This window comes from Eumetopias jubatus, unplaced genomic scaffold (assembly GCF_037043125.1).
Source record: "Eumetopias jubatus isolate StellerSeaLion01/CBP00866 unplaced genomic scaffold, mEumJub1_p1.0 scaffold_10, whole genome shotgun sequence".
NCBI lineage: Eukaryota > Metazoa > Chordata > Mammalia > Carnivora > Otariidae > Eumetopias > Eumetopias jubatus.
In genome coordinates this window covers 117,549,137-117,566,263 of record NW_028274816.1, presented here as the reverse complement: position 1 = coordinate 117,566,263, position 17,127 = coordinate 117,549,137, and the positions used below count along the sequence as shown (strand labels likewise).

Genomic DNA, 17,127 nt, shown 5'->3' with positions numbered 1-17,127 from the left:
TTTTTGCTCCTTTGTCCTGAGTGAGTTCCATTGTTTTGCCTTCTATCTCACTGATCTGCTTCATTTAGTCTGCTGTTGAACCCCTCTAGGGTATTTTTCAGCTCTGTAACTTCTATTTGATACTTTTTAATATTTTCTCTCATTTTGTTGAAGTTTTCACTGTGTTCATTCATTCTTCTGAGTTTGGTGGGCATCTTTATGACCATTATTTTGAACTCTGTTTCTTATCTCATTTTATTAAGGTCTTTTTCTGAGCTTTTGTCTTGTTCTTTGGAACATACTCCTCTGTCTTCTCATTTTGCCTTTCTGTGTTTGTTTCTATGTATTAGGCACATCAGCTACCTCTAACAGTCTTGAAGGAGTGGCCTTTGTAGGAGATAGCTTGTGGGGCTCAGAAGCACTTATTCCTCCTAGCCACCAGTGCCAGGCGCTCAAGGGGTATCTCCTGTGTGAGCTGCACCTGTCTGCCCACCTACTCTGGTAGGGCTATGGCTGTGACATGGGAGTATGTGGGGCTCTTGTCTGGCCCATGTGTGATGTGTGGCTGTGGCATAGGAATAGGTATCTACATGCCTGATCTTGATGCACAATATTATATAACAACGTATTATAGATTTACTTTGGAAGCATAGTCTTTTTCATTCTACAACTGGTAGAACGGCATTCTACCATTGGTAAGTCTTTTTAATGCTAAGAAATAGATTTAAAATTAGATTTATAATATTTCCAAAAAATAATAACAGATGTTCGTGAAGATGTGGACTAAGGGGAACCCTCTTAGACTGTTGTTGGGAAAGTGAACTGGTACAACCACTGTAGAAAACAGTATGGAGATTCCTCAAAAAGTTAAAAATAGAACTACCCTATGATCCAGCAATTGCACTACTAAGTTTTTACCCAGAGGGTACAAAAATTCTGATTTGAAGGGGGCACATGCACCCCGATGTTTATAGCAACACTATCAACAATAGCTGAATTATGGAAAGAGTCCAAATGTCCATTGACTGATGAATGGATAAAGAAGATGTGGTATATATACACAATGGGATATTATTCAGCCATCAGAAAGAATGAAATCTTGCCATTGTTATATGCATTAAGAAGAGGGAAGAGAAGAAATATTTGTTTTAAATAAAAATATAATTGTTCCCTCATGTGAAACAAAGCTCTTTAATGATTTACTTATGGCTTAAAAAAATTATTTGCTTATGGCTTTATTCTCACTATAAAGACTTTGGGGATTCTACTGACAGCATTCACTCAAATTAATACTGATTTTCTAACTAAAATTTAAGATCATATGAAAAGTCAGACTGAATTTCTGTGACAGTCACTGCTATATATAGACTTGTAAGAGAATAAGGAATTTAAAAGGTAGGAGAATTAATGAGATGCATATTTCTGTTTGGAATCCAAATACTGATGTGAAGTCATATGTTTTACATTTCATTGTATAGACATTGAAAACTGGCTTGACAATGGTTGGGAAAGTGGTGACTCAGCTGACAGGCACACTGCCTTCAGGTGTGACCGAAGATGATGTTGCCCTCCATAGTAATTCCAGGCGGAGTCCTTTGGTTCCAGGCATCATCACAGTAATTGACACTGAAACAGTTGGAGAGGGTCAGGTAAGAACTTCTGATATAGGTAATGTCCTTTTTCTGCAAAGGATGGGGTGACTAAGAATATCATTTGTGATCAAGAACAGCCAAATGCACTTGGCCTTGGAGATTATTAATTTGGAATTCTAGCAACTGAGGTTATTTCAGATTAGAATTCTTTTTTCAAGAAATGATGAGTAACATGTTAAAACCTGTTATTTCAAACATTATTAATGTTTCAAACCTGAAGGTAAAATTGAGGTTCTAAGGAGTTCTTGTTATCTCTTCATCAGAACATTTGTTTCACAAATAAATAATTACATATCTCTTTATACTGTTCTGTTCATAATATGATTTTTTAAAAAATGATGCTTGTTCTGGGGCACCTGGGTGGCTCAGCTGTTAAGCGTCTGTCTTCGGCTCAGGTCATGATCCCAGGGTCCTGGAATTGAGCCCCGCATTGGGCTCCCTGATCCTCAGGAAGCCTGCTTCTCCCTCTCCCACTACCCCTGCTTGTGTTCCTTCTCTCGCTGTGTCTCTCTCTGTCAAATAAATAAATAAAATCTTTAAAAAAAATGATGCTTGTTGTAACCTATATCAGAAGATTAATAACTGATTTTTAAAAGATTTTATTTATTTGAGAGAGAGAGAGAGCACATGAGTTGAGGGGGAGGGGCCAAGTGGGTGGGAGAAGCAGATGCCCCCGTGACCAGAGAAGCAGATGCCCCTCAATCCCAGGACCCCGAGATCATGACCTGAGCCGAAGGCAGATGCCTAATCAACTGAACCACCCAGGCACCCTTTAATAATTGATTTTTTTTTTAAGATTTTATTTATTTATTTGACAGAGACACAGCAAGAGAGGGAACACAAGCAGGGGGAGTGGGAGAGGGAAAACAGGCTCCCCATAGGGGAGCCCAATGTGGGGCTTGATCCCAGGACCCTGGGATCATGACCTGAGCTGAAGGCAGATGCTTAACGACTCAGCCACCCAGGTGCCCCTAATAATTGATTTTTAAGGTAGAGGCTTGCTCATAGAAGCAGTCAATAGGAACTTCCACATTTTGGAGGGAATTTAAAAAATTATTGACTAGAGGAGCAAGATGGAGGAGGAGTAGGAGACCTAAATTTCCTCTGGTCCCAGGAATTCAGCTAGATAGTTATCAAACCATTCGGAACACCTACAAACTCAACAGGAGATCAAAGAAAAGAATAGCAGCAATTCTATGAACAAAAAAGTGACCACTTTCTGGAAGGTAGGACCTGTGGAGAAGTGAATCCAAGGCGATATTCAGGAAGATAGACCATGCGGGGAGGGAGCCTCCGTCAGCTGGCTACTGGCCAGTGATAGAGCAGTGGAGCACAAAATTGGAACTTTTAGAAGTCTGCTTTGCTGAGGGATGTCACTCCAATGGCTAAGCAGGGGTGGGGTGGGGGGGGTGGAACCCTCATTGGGACTCCAGACCCTCGGGGATCACAGAAAGACTGGGGGTGCCTGAGTGTGGCAGAGCTCCCAGGTATCAGGGCGGAGAAGCGAGCTGCAAAGATGGAGCCGAGGAGTGGGTTCTCGGCTCAGGGTTGCCATAAACTGTGATCCGTGGCACTGTTGGGCTACTACTCTTCGAGCAGGGACCCAACAAGCGCAGATCCGGGGAGACTCCCCTTCTTCCCCTGGGAGGAGCGGCATGGGAGAGCACTTCAGGAATCTGCTGGGTTTGGAGACTCCAAACGGGGTCAGGTGCCAGAGTTAGAAATGCTTGGTCACAGGCCAGGTGAGCACGGAGTGCAGCCAGAGACCAGGGAGACAGGAGTCATTGACTGCTTTTCTCTGAGGGCTCACTGAGGAGTGGGGCCCTGAGCTCTCGGCTCCTCTGGGACCAGAGATTGGGAGGCCGCCATTTTCACTCTCGTCCTCGAAAGCTGTACAGAAATCTTGCAGGGAAAGCTAAAAAGAGCAAACCTGAGCAGATTACTTAGCCTGGCCCCTGGCAAGGGCGGTGCAATTCTGCCTCAGGCAAAGACATTTGAGAATCACTGCAACAGGGCCCTCCCCCAGAAGATCGGCAAGAACATCCAGCCAAGACCAAGTTTACCAATCAATGAGAACTGCAAGACTCCAGTGCACATAGAATTTATGGCTTTTTCCCTGTGATTCTTTAGTCTTTCAAAGTTAATCTTTTAAATTTTCTTTTTCTTTTTCTAATTTTTGAGTTGAATTTTTCTTCGTTCCTTTTTCAACCAACATCTTATCAATTCCTTTTTTAAAATTTTTTTAAGATTTCATTTATTTATTTGAGAGAGAGGGAGAACATAGAGGGAGAGGGAGAGGGAGAAGCAGACTCCCCGCTGAGCAGGGAGCCCAGTGTGGGACTTGATCCCAGGACTCAGGGATCATGACCTGAGCTGAAGGCAGATGCTTAACCAAATGAGCCACCCAGGCGCCCATCAATTCCTTTTTTAAAATCTTTTTTAATTTTCATCTTTACAGTCATATTCCATCCCTTCATCATATTTACCCTTATTTTTATATATATGTAAGTTTTCCTCTCTTTAAAATTTTGAAAGGCACTTTCTTCTAACAGACCAAGGTACACTCAAAATCTAGTGTGTGGCTCTGTTCTATTCACCGGCCTGATCATATTAATTTTTCTTTCTTTCCTTTTTTTTCCTTTCTTTTCCCCCCGGTTTTGGGTTTCTTCTGATTTGTTTAGTGTATATTTTTCTGGGGTCGTTGTTACCCTTTTAGCAGTTTGTTCCCTCATTCATCTGTTTTCCTCTGGACAAAATGACAAGACGGAAAAACTCACCTCAAAAAAAAGAACAAGAGGCAATACTGACTGCCAGGGACCTAAACAGTACGGACATTAGTAAGATGTCAGAACTAGAGCTCAGAATGATGATTAAAAGATACTAGCTGAGCTTGAAAAAAGCATAGAAGATACTAGATAATCTCTTTCTGGAGATACAAAAGAACTAAAATCTAACCAAGTTGAAATCAAAAAGGCTATTAATGAGGTGCAATAAAAAACAGAGGCTCTAACTGCTAGGATAAATGAGGCAGAAGAGAGAATTAATGATATAGAAGACCAAATGATGGAGAATAAAGAAGCTGAGAAAAAGATAACTACTGGATCACGAGGGCAGAATTTGAGAGATAAGTGATACCATAAGATGAAACAATATTAGAATAATTGGCATCCCAGAAGAAGAAGAGAGAGAGGGGCAGAAGGTATATTGGAGCAAATTATAGCAGAGAACTTCCCTAATTTGGGGAAGGAAACAGGCATCAAAATCCAGGAGGCACAGAGAACCCCTCTCAAAATCAATAAAAATAGGTCAACACCCCAACATCTAATAGTAAAACTTATGAGTCTCAGAGACAAAGAAAAAATCCTGAAAGCAGCTCAGGACAAGAGGTCTACAACCTACAACTGTAGAAATATTAGATTGGCAGCAGACCTATCCAGAGACCTGGCAGGCCAGAAAGGACTGGCATGATATATTCAGAGCACTAACCGAGAAAAATATGCAGCCAAGAATACTGTATCCAGCTAGGCTGTCATTGAAAATAGAAGGAGACATAAAAAGCTTGCAGGACAAACAAAAACTGAAAGAATTTGCGAACACCAAACGAGCCTACAAGAAGTATTGAAAGGGGCCCTCTAAGCAAAGAAAGAGCCTAAAAGTACATAGACCAGGAAGGAATAGAGACAATATACAGTAACAGTCACCTAACAGGCAATACAATGGCACTAAATTCATATCTTTCAATAGGTACCCTGAATGTAAATGGGCTAAATGCCCCAATCAAAAGACACAGGCTATCAGATTGGATTAAAAAACAAGACCCATCCATATGCTGTCTGCAGGAGACTCACTTTAGACCCAAAGACGCCTCCAGATTTAAAGTGAGGGGGGTGGGAAACCATTTACCATGCTAATGGACATCAAAAGAAAGCTGGGTGGCAATCTTAATATCAGAAAAAATTAGATTTTAAACCAGAGAGTATAATTAGAGATGAGGAAGGACACTATGTCATACTTAAAGGGTCTATCCAACAAGAAGATCTAACAATTGTATGTATGCCCCTAACATGGGAGCAGCCAATTATAAGGCAATTAATAACAAAAGCAAAGAAACACATCGACAATAATACAATAATAATAGGAGACTTTAACACCCCCCTCATTGAAATGGACAGATCATCTAAGCAAAAGATCAACAAGGAAATAAAGACTTTAAATGACACACTGGACCAGATGGACTTCACAGACATATTCAGAAGATTCCATCCCAAAGCAACGGAATACACATTCGTCTCTAGTGCCCATGAAACATTCTCCAGAATAGATCACATCCTAGGTCACAAATCAGGTCTCAACTGCTACCAAAAGATTGGGATTATTCCCTGCATATTTTCAGACCACAGTGCTTCGAAACTAGAACTCAAATCACAAGAGGAAAGTTGGAAAGAACTCAAATACATGGAGGCTAAAGAGCATCCTACTAAAGAATGAATGGGTCAACCAGGAAATTAAAGAAGAATTAAAAAAATTCATGGAAACCAGTGAAAATGAAAACACAACTGTTCAATATCTTTGGGATACAGCAAAGGCAGTCCTGAGAGGAAAGTATATAGCAATACAAGCCTTTCTCAAGAAACAAGAAAGGTCTCAAATACACAACCTAACCCTACACCTAAAGGAGCTAGAGAAAAAACAGCAAATAAAGCCTAAACCCAGCAGGAGAAGAGAAATAATAAAGATCAGAGCAGAAATCAATGAAATAGAAACCAAAAGAACAGTAGAACAGATCAACGAGACTAGGAGCTTGTTCTTTGAAATAATCAACAAGATTGATAAACCCCTGGCCAGACTGATCAAAAAGAAAAGAGAAATGACCCAAATCAACACAATCATGAATGAAAGAGGAGCGATCACAACCAACACCAAAGAAATACAAACAATTATAAGAACATATTATGAGCAACTCTATGCCAGCAAATTAGATGACCTGGAAGAAATGGATGCATTCCTAGAGATGTATCAACTACCAAAATTGAACCAGGAAGAAATAGAAAACCTGAACAGACCTATTTCCACTAAGGAAATTGAAGCAGTCATCAAAAATCTCCCAACGAACAAAAGCCCAGGGCCAGATGGCTTCCCAAGGGAATTCTACCAAACATTTAAAGAAGAATTAATACCCATTCTCCTGAAACTGTTCCAAAAAATAGAAATGGAAGGAAAACTTCCAACTCATTTTATGAGGCCACCATTACCTTGATCCCAAAACCAGACAAAGACTCCATCAAAAAGGAGAACTACAGACCAATATCCTTGATGAACATAGATGCAAAAATTCTCACCAAAATACTAGCCAATAGGACCCAACAGTACATTAAAAGGATTATTCACCACGACCAAGTGGGATTTATCCCTGGGCTGCAAGGTTGGTTCAACACCCGCAAATCAATCAACGTGATACAATACATTAACAAAAGAAAGAACAAGAATCATATGATCCTCTCAAGAGATGCAGAAAAAGCATTTGACAAAGTACAGCATCCTTTCTTGATCAAAACTCTTCAGAGTATAGGGATAGAGGGTACATACCTCAATATCATAAATGCCATCTATGAAAAACCTACAGCAAATATCATTCTCAATGGGGAAAAAAAATGAGAGCTTTCCCCCTAGGGTCAGGAATGTGGCAGGGATGTCCACTATCACCAGTGCTATTCAACATGGTACTAGAAGTCCTAGGCACAGCAGTCAGACAGGAAAAAGAAATAAAAGGCATCCGAATTGGCAAAGAAGAAGTCAAACTCTCACTGTTTGCAGATGATATGATACTGTATGTGGAAAACCCAAAAGACTCCATCCCAAAACTGCTAGAACTCATACAGGAATTCAGTAAAGTGGCAGTATATAAAATCAATGCACAGAAATCAGTGGCATTCCTATATACCCACAACAAGACAGAAGAAAGAGAAATTAAGGAGTCGATCCCATTTATAATTGCACCCAACACCATAAGATACCTAGGAATAAATCTAACCAAAGAGGCAAAGGATCTGCACTCAGAAAACTATACAATACTCCTGAAATAAATTGAGAAAGACACAAAGAAATGGAAAAACGTTCTATGCTCATGGATTGGAAGAAAAAAATATTGTATGTCTATACTACCGAAAGCAATCTACACAGTTAATGCAATCCCTATCAAAATACCATCCACTTTTTTCAAAGAAATGGAAGAAATAATCCTAAAATTTGTATGGAACCAGAAAAGACCCCAAATAGCCAGAGGAGTGTTGAAAAAGAAAAGCAAAGTCGGTGGCATCAGAATTCCGGACTTCAAGCTCTATTACATAGCTGCAGTCATCAAGACAGTATGGTACTGGCACAAAAACAGACACATAGATCAATGGAACAGAATAGAGAGCCCAGGAATGGACCCTCAACTCTATGGTCAACCAGTCTTCGACAAAGCAGGGAAGAATGTCCAATGGAAAAAAGACAGTCTCTTCAACAAATGGTGTTGGAAAAATTGGACAGCCACATGAGGAAGAATGAAATTGGATCATTTCCTTACAGCACACACACAAAAAGACTCAAAATGGGTGAAAGACCTAAATGTGAGACAGGAATCCATCAAAATCCTTGAGGAGAACACAGGCCACACCCTCTCCTACCTCAGCTGCAGCAACTTTTTCCTAGAAACATCACCAAAGGCAAGGGAAGCAAGGGCAAAAATGAACTATTGGGACTTCATCAGGATAAAAAGCCTCTGCACGGCAAAAGAAACAGTCAACAAAACCAAAAGACAACTGATGGAATGGGAGAAGATATTTGCAAATGGCATATCAGATAAAGGGCTAGTATCCAAAATCTATAAAGAATTTATCAAATGCAACACCCAAAGAACAAATAATCTAATGAAGAAATGGGCTGAAGACACGAACAGACATTTCTGCAGAGAAGACATCCAGATGGCCAACAGACACATGAAAACGTGCTCAACATCACTTGGCATCAGGGAAATACGAATCAAAACCTCAATGAGATACCACCTCACACCAGTCAGAATGGCAAAAATTAACAAGTCAGGAAATGAGAGATATTTGCGAGGATGCGGATAAAGGGGAACCCTCCTACACTGTTGGTGGGAATGCAAGCTGGTGTGCCACTCTGGAAAACAGTATTCAGGTTCCTCACAAAGTTGAAAATAGAGCTACCCTATGACCCAGCAATTGCACTACTGGGTATTTACCCCAAAGATACAAATGTAGTGATCCAAAGGGGCATGTTCACCCCAATGTTTATAGCAGCAATGTACACAATAGCCAGACTATGAAAAGAGCCTAATCCATCAATAGATGAATGGATAAAGATGTATATACATGGAATATTATGCAGCCATCAAAAAGATGAAATCTTGCCATTTGCAACAACATGGATGGAACTAGAGGGTGTTATGCTAAGCAAAGTAAGTCAGTCAGAGAAAGAGAAGTGATAGGAGTTACACCTCACTGACATCAGGAATTTGAGAAACAACACAGAGAATCATAGGGGAAGGGAAGCAAAAATGAAAAATGAAAGACGAAACCAGAGAGGGAGACAAAGTATAAGAGACTCTTAATTTCAGGAAACAAACTGAGGGTTGCTGGAGTGGAGGGCGGTGGGAGGGATGGGGTGGCTGGGTGATGGACATCCGTGAGGGTATGTACTATGGTGAGCGCTGTGAATTGTGCAAGACTGATGAATCACAGACCTGTAGCTCTGAATCAAATTATACATTATATGTTGATTAAAAAAAAGACACATTAGTAAACAATGCAGAAAAATCACTGTCATTGAGAAGAAAATGGTGTGAGCATACTTACCATCTAATTTAATTTAAAATATTAAATAGAAACAAAACAAAAAATTATTGATGAATTATGATGGTTACAATTGACAATAATGTAAATAATATCAAATTTTATTACACATTTATTTATAGGTATGAAAAAATTCTCAAAGTCGCAAAGTGTATATTAGTATACATTCATGGTAATGCATATTATCACATCCTATATCTTCAGATAATGCAGAAACATTTAGAAGGAGTGATTATAAACATGGAAAAATATGTGACATAATGTAAATCTTGCTGGCGAGAAACCTGTTGGGTTTTGTTTCCTCCCCTCATGCACCCATAAAAATTATTTTCTTTTGTATCAATAGTCTTGAATTTTAAAATATATTTCTGAAGGGAAGTTAATTTCAAAATTCTAATAGTTTGTGATCGTTACTACAAAAAATCTAACCTAAAATTGATTATTAGAATAGTATAGGAGTAGAGCAACATTTGTGAAATAGAAATTATTTTATCGGCGCGCCTGGGTGGCTCAGTTGTTAAGCATCTGCCTTTGGCTCAGGTCATGATCCCAGGGTCCTGGGATCTAGCCCTGCTTCAGGCTCCCTGCTCAGCGGGAAGCCTGCTTCTCCCTCTCCCACTCGCCCTGCTTGTGTTCCCTCTCTTGCTGTCTTTCTCTGTCAAATAAATAAATAAAATCTTTAAAAAAATATTTTATCTATAACATATATTTAATTCTGTTTTCAGAACATAATGTCTAGAAGCTATGTGAGTCTTAAAAGTATTAACCCTAAATATTGCATGCTGTTTTTAGAAAATCTGCTTCCAGTATATATGGTTCTATATCTGATGAAAGATCACCTTTGACCACTATTCATGTACTGGTTCCTGTAGTAAGATCAAGTGGCCTTTCAAAAGCACGTGAACTCTACTGCAGTGAAAAGATAAAAAAAAAATCTTTGAAATTCTGGGTTATTGAATTTAGCTGTTGTATTTTATTTGAAATCAGAATAATAGTCATTTTCTACCTCTCCCATGTTAACTTTGTGGTTCACCAAATACCTTGTAGTGCAGGCTTGTATTCTTGTTTAAAACTCTTTTTAAAGATGTGCTAGCAAACTTTTCAGTTGACTAATGACTTTTTTTAAGTTGTGTTAATTAGCTCAAGTTGATAGACACAAATGTTAATTTTCTTTCTTAATTGGAATTAAATATTTAAACCCTTAGTATTTTATGAGTGTTAAGGTAAAAAATATTTTCTTTTGTCCTTTGATTCTTAATTAATTTACCTCCAAGGCCACCCACATTTACTGCATAGTAACAGTCCTCCTCAACATTGTTGAGTTCGGTGAGTCTAAGAAGTCTGTTAAGCATCTACCATTTGTTGACAGACAGATTTGTAGTCATTTAGAAGCAGAAAATGTTATCTCATTATTTTTCATGAAACAGAGGTGTAACTCAACTTTTTTTATTATATTTAAGTGTAGGAACATGTAAAAAGAAAATCTTTAATTATATTAAAAAGCATAGCATTAGGCCTTATGTCATCAAATGTCGCCCCCGCCCCCGTTCTTTATTTTTTAAAGTTTAAAATGGAATTCTTGGATTTCGAATATGGAAATGAACTGGAGGTTGTGGAGTTGCAAAAGTTCATTTTTCCTTGGTAAAGGAATTGTTAACACTTGAAACAAGTAAAGTTGTTTATTAGGAAATAAGTGTTACAGAATTGTTAGCTTTTAAAAGTTAAAAGTTAAAAAGTGTTGCCCAACCTGAAAAATGCTATCTTTTCTATATTTGTTGAGATCATAATCTCTTTTCATTCCCACTTAAAATGTTCTGAAATTTTAATTGATTTTAAGGTTCTATTATAAAGCAGGAAATAAATTGATGTTCAATAAATGGTAAGTTGCTATGTGCATTTTGAAAGAATTATAAATATTTTTTAAAGCAACAAGATTTCCTGAGTATAATACTGTCCTCCTTTCTTTTATTAATGTGAATCTGTTTTTTGTCAAGAAGACATTTTTGTCTCTGATACATAGTTCAGTTGGAGTACAGGGCTGTTTTTAGGTTATGCTGGATTGTATTAAAAAGACTTCAGGGGTTATTGTCATAGATTTATCACTTCTAGCCCTTTCCAACTGATATTTGACCTTAGCTGTAATGTTTTTCTTTTTCCATATATATCTCAGGAGCTGAAGCTGACATTATGTTCACTTTTGCTGTTTAAATCCATTGAGGCTTTAATAAAGATATTTTCATGTTTACAGTGGCATCGTATAAAATTTGATTCACCATCTTTCTAATGCTAAATTGATTAGTTTGATTTTATGTTGACGGGATCATTGTGTGGTAACTGCATTAAGGAAGAGTGGATTTGATTGACTTCGTATCCATTTTTAAATCTGTGTTACTTGTTTTATTTAAAAGCATTTTGTGGCTAAGATAAACTAAGTGGTATAATATGCCTTTACACATTTATATAATTGAAGTTAGCAGTGTGGCAAAGTCTCTAATCAAAGGAAAATGCTCCAGAATGATGACATAAACTTGAGCTCTTTCTTTCCCTGGGTACAGCTGTTATTCATAATAATTTAATGGCTCCTGAAGTGTTTTTGTCTTTTTGTTCACATGATAAAGTCTTATCCACCTTGTATCAATTAAAGTGCTTTGATGAATTTTAATACAGTCAAGTTGTTATTACATATACTTAAGTTCAGCCTGCTTAGTTAACCGGTGAGTAAAAGGTGCATGTCTTAGGACAATTGTAGGGGGTATCTTTTCTATTACTAATTTGATGTTTTAGGTAAGGTGATAATGCAATGGAGAGAATCCTTCCAAAAGTATCTGGTTGTTGTATTTGTGAAGCTCATAAAGAGAAGATACAAAGAATATTACACAGTTTATGAGGCTTTGCTGTGCCCTGAGATTAATGTGCCTTTTTACTAGACAGCTTCTATATTGATACCATTAAATAGAGTACTAACTACTAATTATGTTGGAGAGGAAGATATATAGGGTTATAATATATGTAAGGAAAGGGAATCTTGTAAAATTGAGTTAAAACAGTGAAATGGGGAAAAGACAAATATTTCACAGAAAAAAATAAAACATACAAATTTTCCCTGACTTAAAATATCTTGACTTAATGACTTTTCAACTTTACGATGATGTGAAAGTGATATAAATTCAGTAGAAACTGTACTTTGAATTTTGAATTTTCCCCAGTTCAGTGATACATGTGTAGTACTCTCCTGTGATGCTGGGCAGCAGTGGCCCAGCCACAGCCCCTAGTGAGCCATGTGATTAGGAAGGTAAACAATGGATACACTTATAACTGTTCTGCACCCACACAACCATTCCCACTTCCCTCCTCTTTGCCCCCACCAAACTGGGAAATAAACCCAAAGGCCAGAGGTAGAAGGGGCCATATCTTGGCCTGGGCTCCACTTTATTCTGAAGCCTGTTGGGGCCCGGAATCCACGGGTCCCAATGGGTCCCTGCTGTTGGCCGGGAGAAGCTGGGAGAGCTCTGTTTGTGGCAAGGGCCAATAAGCAGAAATGAGAGCCCTCATATGTTGTTGGTGGGAATGTAAATTTGTGTAGGTGCTTTGGAAAAGAGTTACCATATGATTTAGCAATTTGTCTTCCAGATATACCCAAAAGAAATGAAAATACATGTCCATGAATGTTCATAGCAGCATTATTTGTAATGGCTAAAAAGTAGGAGCAACCCTAATGTACATCAACTGATTGGTAGATGGATAAATAAAATGTGGCATATACATGCAATGTGATATTCTTCTGCAATAAAAAGCATGTTCCAATGTGGATGAGTCTTGAAAATAATATGCTTTGTGAAAGAAGCCAGTCACAAAAGAGTATATGTTGTACGATTCCATTTATATGAAATGTCCAGAAGAAGCAAATCAATAGAAAGAGAAAATAGACTATAGTTGCCCAGGGCTGGGAGTTTGGAAGAAATGGGGAAATGTAGGGAAACTGTTAATGATTATGGGGTTTCTTTTGGTGATGAAAATGTTCTAGATTTGGTTGTTGTGATGGTTCTACAATTATGTGAATATACCATATATCCCAGAGTAAACCCTTAGTATATTTAACAAACTTGGTTTAACACACTTTCCTGGAGACTACTCCTATAAGACTTCTTTTCCTTTTCTTATTTTTCTCACTTAATATGTATAAGACTGATGAATCACAGATCTGTATCCCTGAAACAAATAATACATTATATGTTAATAATTAAAAAAAAAGAAAGTCAATCGAACAACTAAAAAGAAAGGTTAGAAAAATAACTTACAATGCATGTTTTTCCGCCAGTTGTGGTAAAATATGCATAACATAAAATTTGACATTTAGCCATTTTTAAGTTTACAATTCAGTGGCATAAGTATATTCACCGTACTATACAACAGTCACTATTCTCCATTCTAGAACTTTTTTATCATCTGGATTCATTATACTGTAACTCCCCAACCCCCTGCCCCACGGTCCCTGGTGACCATCATTCTGATTTCTGCCTCTGGTAGATTGCCCATAATTAAAGAGAGTAAATACAAAGTGTTGGAAAGGATGTGGAGAAATTGGAAACCTCATACTTTACTCGTGGAAATATAAAAGGATGTAACTATTTTGGAAAACTGTTAGTTTCTTTAAAAGTTCAGCATATGTTTATCGTATCACTGAGCAAATTCACTTCTAGGTCTCTCCCCAAGAGAAATAAAAACATGTTCACAAAAATATGTATACATAGATATTCATAACAGACTATGCATAATAGTAATCAACTAGAAATAATCCAAATTGCCAAGAATTGGTGGGTGAACCCACATGTTGTGAGATACCTCCATACAGTGGAATACAACTCAGCAATATAAAGAAATGTATGATACCTGAAACAACATGGTTGGACTATAAAAATTATATAAGAGAAAGAAAATAGAAGGCAAATTGCATGATTCTTTTTTTCTTAAAGATCTCATTTATTTATTTGTCAGAGAAAGAGAGCACAAGCACGGGGAGTGGCAGGCAGAGGGAGAAGCAGGCTTCCCGCTGAGGAAGGAGCCAGATGTGGGACTCGATCCCAGGACCCTGGGATGATGACCTGAGTCGAAGGCAGACGCTTAACTGACTGAGCCACCTAGGTGTCCCTGCATGATTCTATTTACATGAAAAATTTTCAAAATTTTAGAAAAGGCAAAAAAGATAAAATATACATAGGGTTTGCCTGGGGCTTAAGGTTAGAGATCTACCATAGGGTTAATATGAAGACATTTTTTGGGTGATGGAAGAATTCTATATCTAGAATGTGGTAATGGTTATGCAGTTGTATAAACTTACTGAGCATTAAATTTATACATTATTAAAATGTATTAAATGGGTGATTTCAATGTATAAATTTACTGATGATTGGGGAATGACTATTAGTTATGGTGAAGAGATAAGCAAATCTTCTCCCTAGAAAATAAGTACATTACTTGAAAGAATTTTCAAAAATTACTATTTGGGGACTCTGGATATTGACCAAAAACTAAGAATGAAATGATAAACATGTAAAGATTCTAGAGTTTTGATAACAGTAAAAGGAGAAAATGGCCTTTTTGCCTGAGGCTGCTCTTATTCACATCTGCCTGGAGTTTGGTGAGTGTGATAGTTTTACCAGAGTTAAGTGGACCAGATGAACAAGCTATTTCTCTTTTAGGCAGGAGATTTACTTGATTTGGAGTAGTATGTTAAAACCCAAGCCCAAAAATATTTCCATTAAAAGTAGTAAACTTGGTAGGTGATGAGTAAGGGATAATGTGTAGCTCGGCTAGCCTGAGATTTCAGTTCAGTTTGGGGCCAATTTGAAGAACAGAGAGGAAAAATGTTGGTGAAATATAAATAGAGCCTCAAAACCTTTGGAACAATATCAAGGGTACCAACATTGTGTAATTGGGATCTCAGAAAGAGAGGTGATAAAGGGTCAGAAGGACATTTGAAGAAATGAAATATATAAATATTTATCTTTCTCTTCCATTAATTTTTTTTTAAAAAAAGTTGACAGTTGTTTTAGGGAATAATTATAACCTGTTTCTCAGTTGATAATACATATGACAACAGTAGCATAAAGGAATGGGGAGGAAATACAGCTATATTGGAGCAAGGAGCTATAATTTATTGCAATTAAGTTTGTAATTAATGGACAATCTTGTAATCCATGTAGCACCTTGTAACCTATGCAACCACTAAAAAATTACTCCAAAAAATCAACAGAGGAATTAAAATGGTGACATTAAAAATAATTAACACAAAAAAAGAGGATCAGAAGTACAATAAACACTTGAGACAAAATAAATAGCAAAATGGCAGACCTAAATCCAATTATGTGCATAATTATATTAACTATAAATGGATTCAAGTTAAAAAACAGTGATTATTAGACCAGAATCATTCAGATTTGAAGATATAATTGGTTGAAATAAAAGGATTGGAGAAATGTACCATGCAAACAATAACCGTAATAGGACGAGAGTGGCTATATTAATATCAGACAAAATACCTTAGTCAAGAAATAGTGCCAGAGAGAAGGATATTTCATAATAAAAAGAGGGCCAGTGTAATAGGTAGATAAAACAAATATTAATGTGTAAACACCTACAGCATAGCCCAACAAACATTGAGCAAAATCCAGCAGATTAAAAGGAGAAATTATAGCTATCATTTACAGCTTGAGATTTAAATACTTTGCTCTCAATAATTGATAGGAAAAACTAGACAAAATTTGTGAAGATATATAAGACTTGATTAACCCTATCAACCAGCACAGTGTAACACTCCCTCCCCAAACCTGTAGAATTTGTATTCTTTTCAAGAACATCTGGAATGTTTTCCAAGATAGACCTTATGGTTGGACGTAAAACAAACCTAAATAGCTTTAAAACAATTAAAATCATGCAAAGTATGTTCCCTGTGAACTATGGAAATCAATAATAGAATGAAATTATGGAAATCTCCCAATATTTGGAAATAAAATAACACACCTACCTATAAATAACTCATGGGTCAGAGAAGGAATCTCTAGGAAATTAGAAAATATTTTGAATGGAATGAAAATAAAAAGTGAACATACCAGAATTTATAAGTGCAGCTATTCTCTTGCATAGAGGGAAATTCTTAGCTTTAAATGCTTACAGTAGAAAAGAAAAATGGTCTGAAACTAATAGTCTTTGCTTTTCCCTTTTTCTTATCTGAAAAAGAGCAAATTATTACCAAGCAAAACAAATGAAGTAAATACTAAAGATACGAACAGAAGTAAAAAAAAAAAAAAAAAGCAAACAGTGCAATATTGGGGAAAATTCAAAATTGGTTCTTTGCAAAGATCAACAAAATTGATCCTCAAAAAGTTAAAAATAGAATTATCATATGATCCAGCAATCTGGCTTCTGGGTTAATATGCAAAAGAATTCAAGGCAGCATCTCCAAGAGATATTTACACACCCACGTTCATTGCAGCATGTTCATGGTAACCAGGATGTGGAAGCAATCCATATATCTATCTCAGGGTGAATGGATAAAGAAAAATGTGATATATACATACTATATAATAATATTGTACAGCCTTAAAATGGAAGGAAATCTCATGACATGTTACAGCATGGAC

General features: G+C 37.2%; 1 protein-coding gene across 8 annotated transcripts in view; it reads left to right on the top strand.

Annotated features, from left to right (window-relative positions):
• BCAS3 (BCAS3 microtubule associated cell migration factor) overlaps positions 1-17,127 on the top strand; it is a 598,395-nt gene that overhangs the window by 170,372 nt on the left and 410,896 nt on the right. For all 8 annotated transcript variants that reach the window (XR_015769358.1, XM_028109071.2, XM_088028350.1 and 5 more), the window contains exon 12: positions 1,458-1,628. Coding sequence is in view for 7 of the 8 variants with exons in the window: in XM_028109071.2 (XP_027964872.1) it covers positions 1,458-1,628 (171 nt within the window). In the remaining variant the exon portion in view is untranslated. The remainder of the gene's footprint in view (positions 1-1,457; positions 1,629-17,127) is intronic.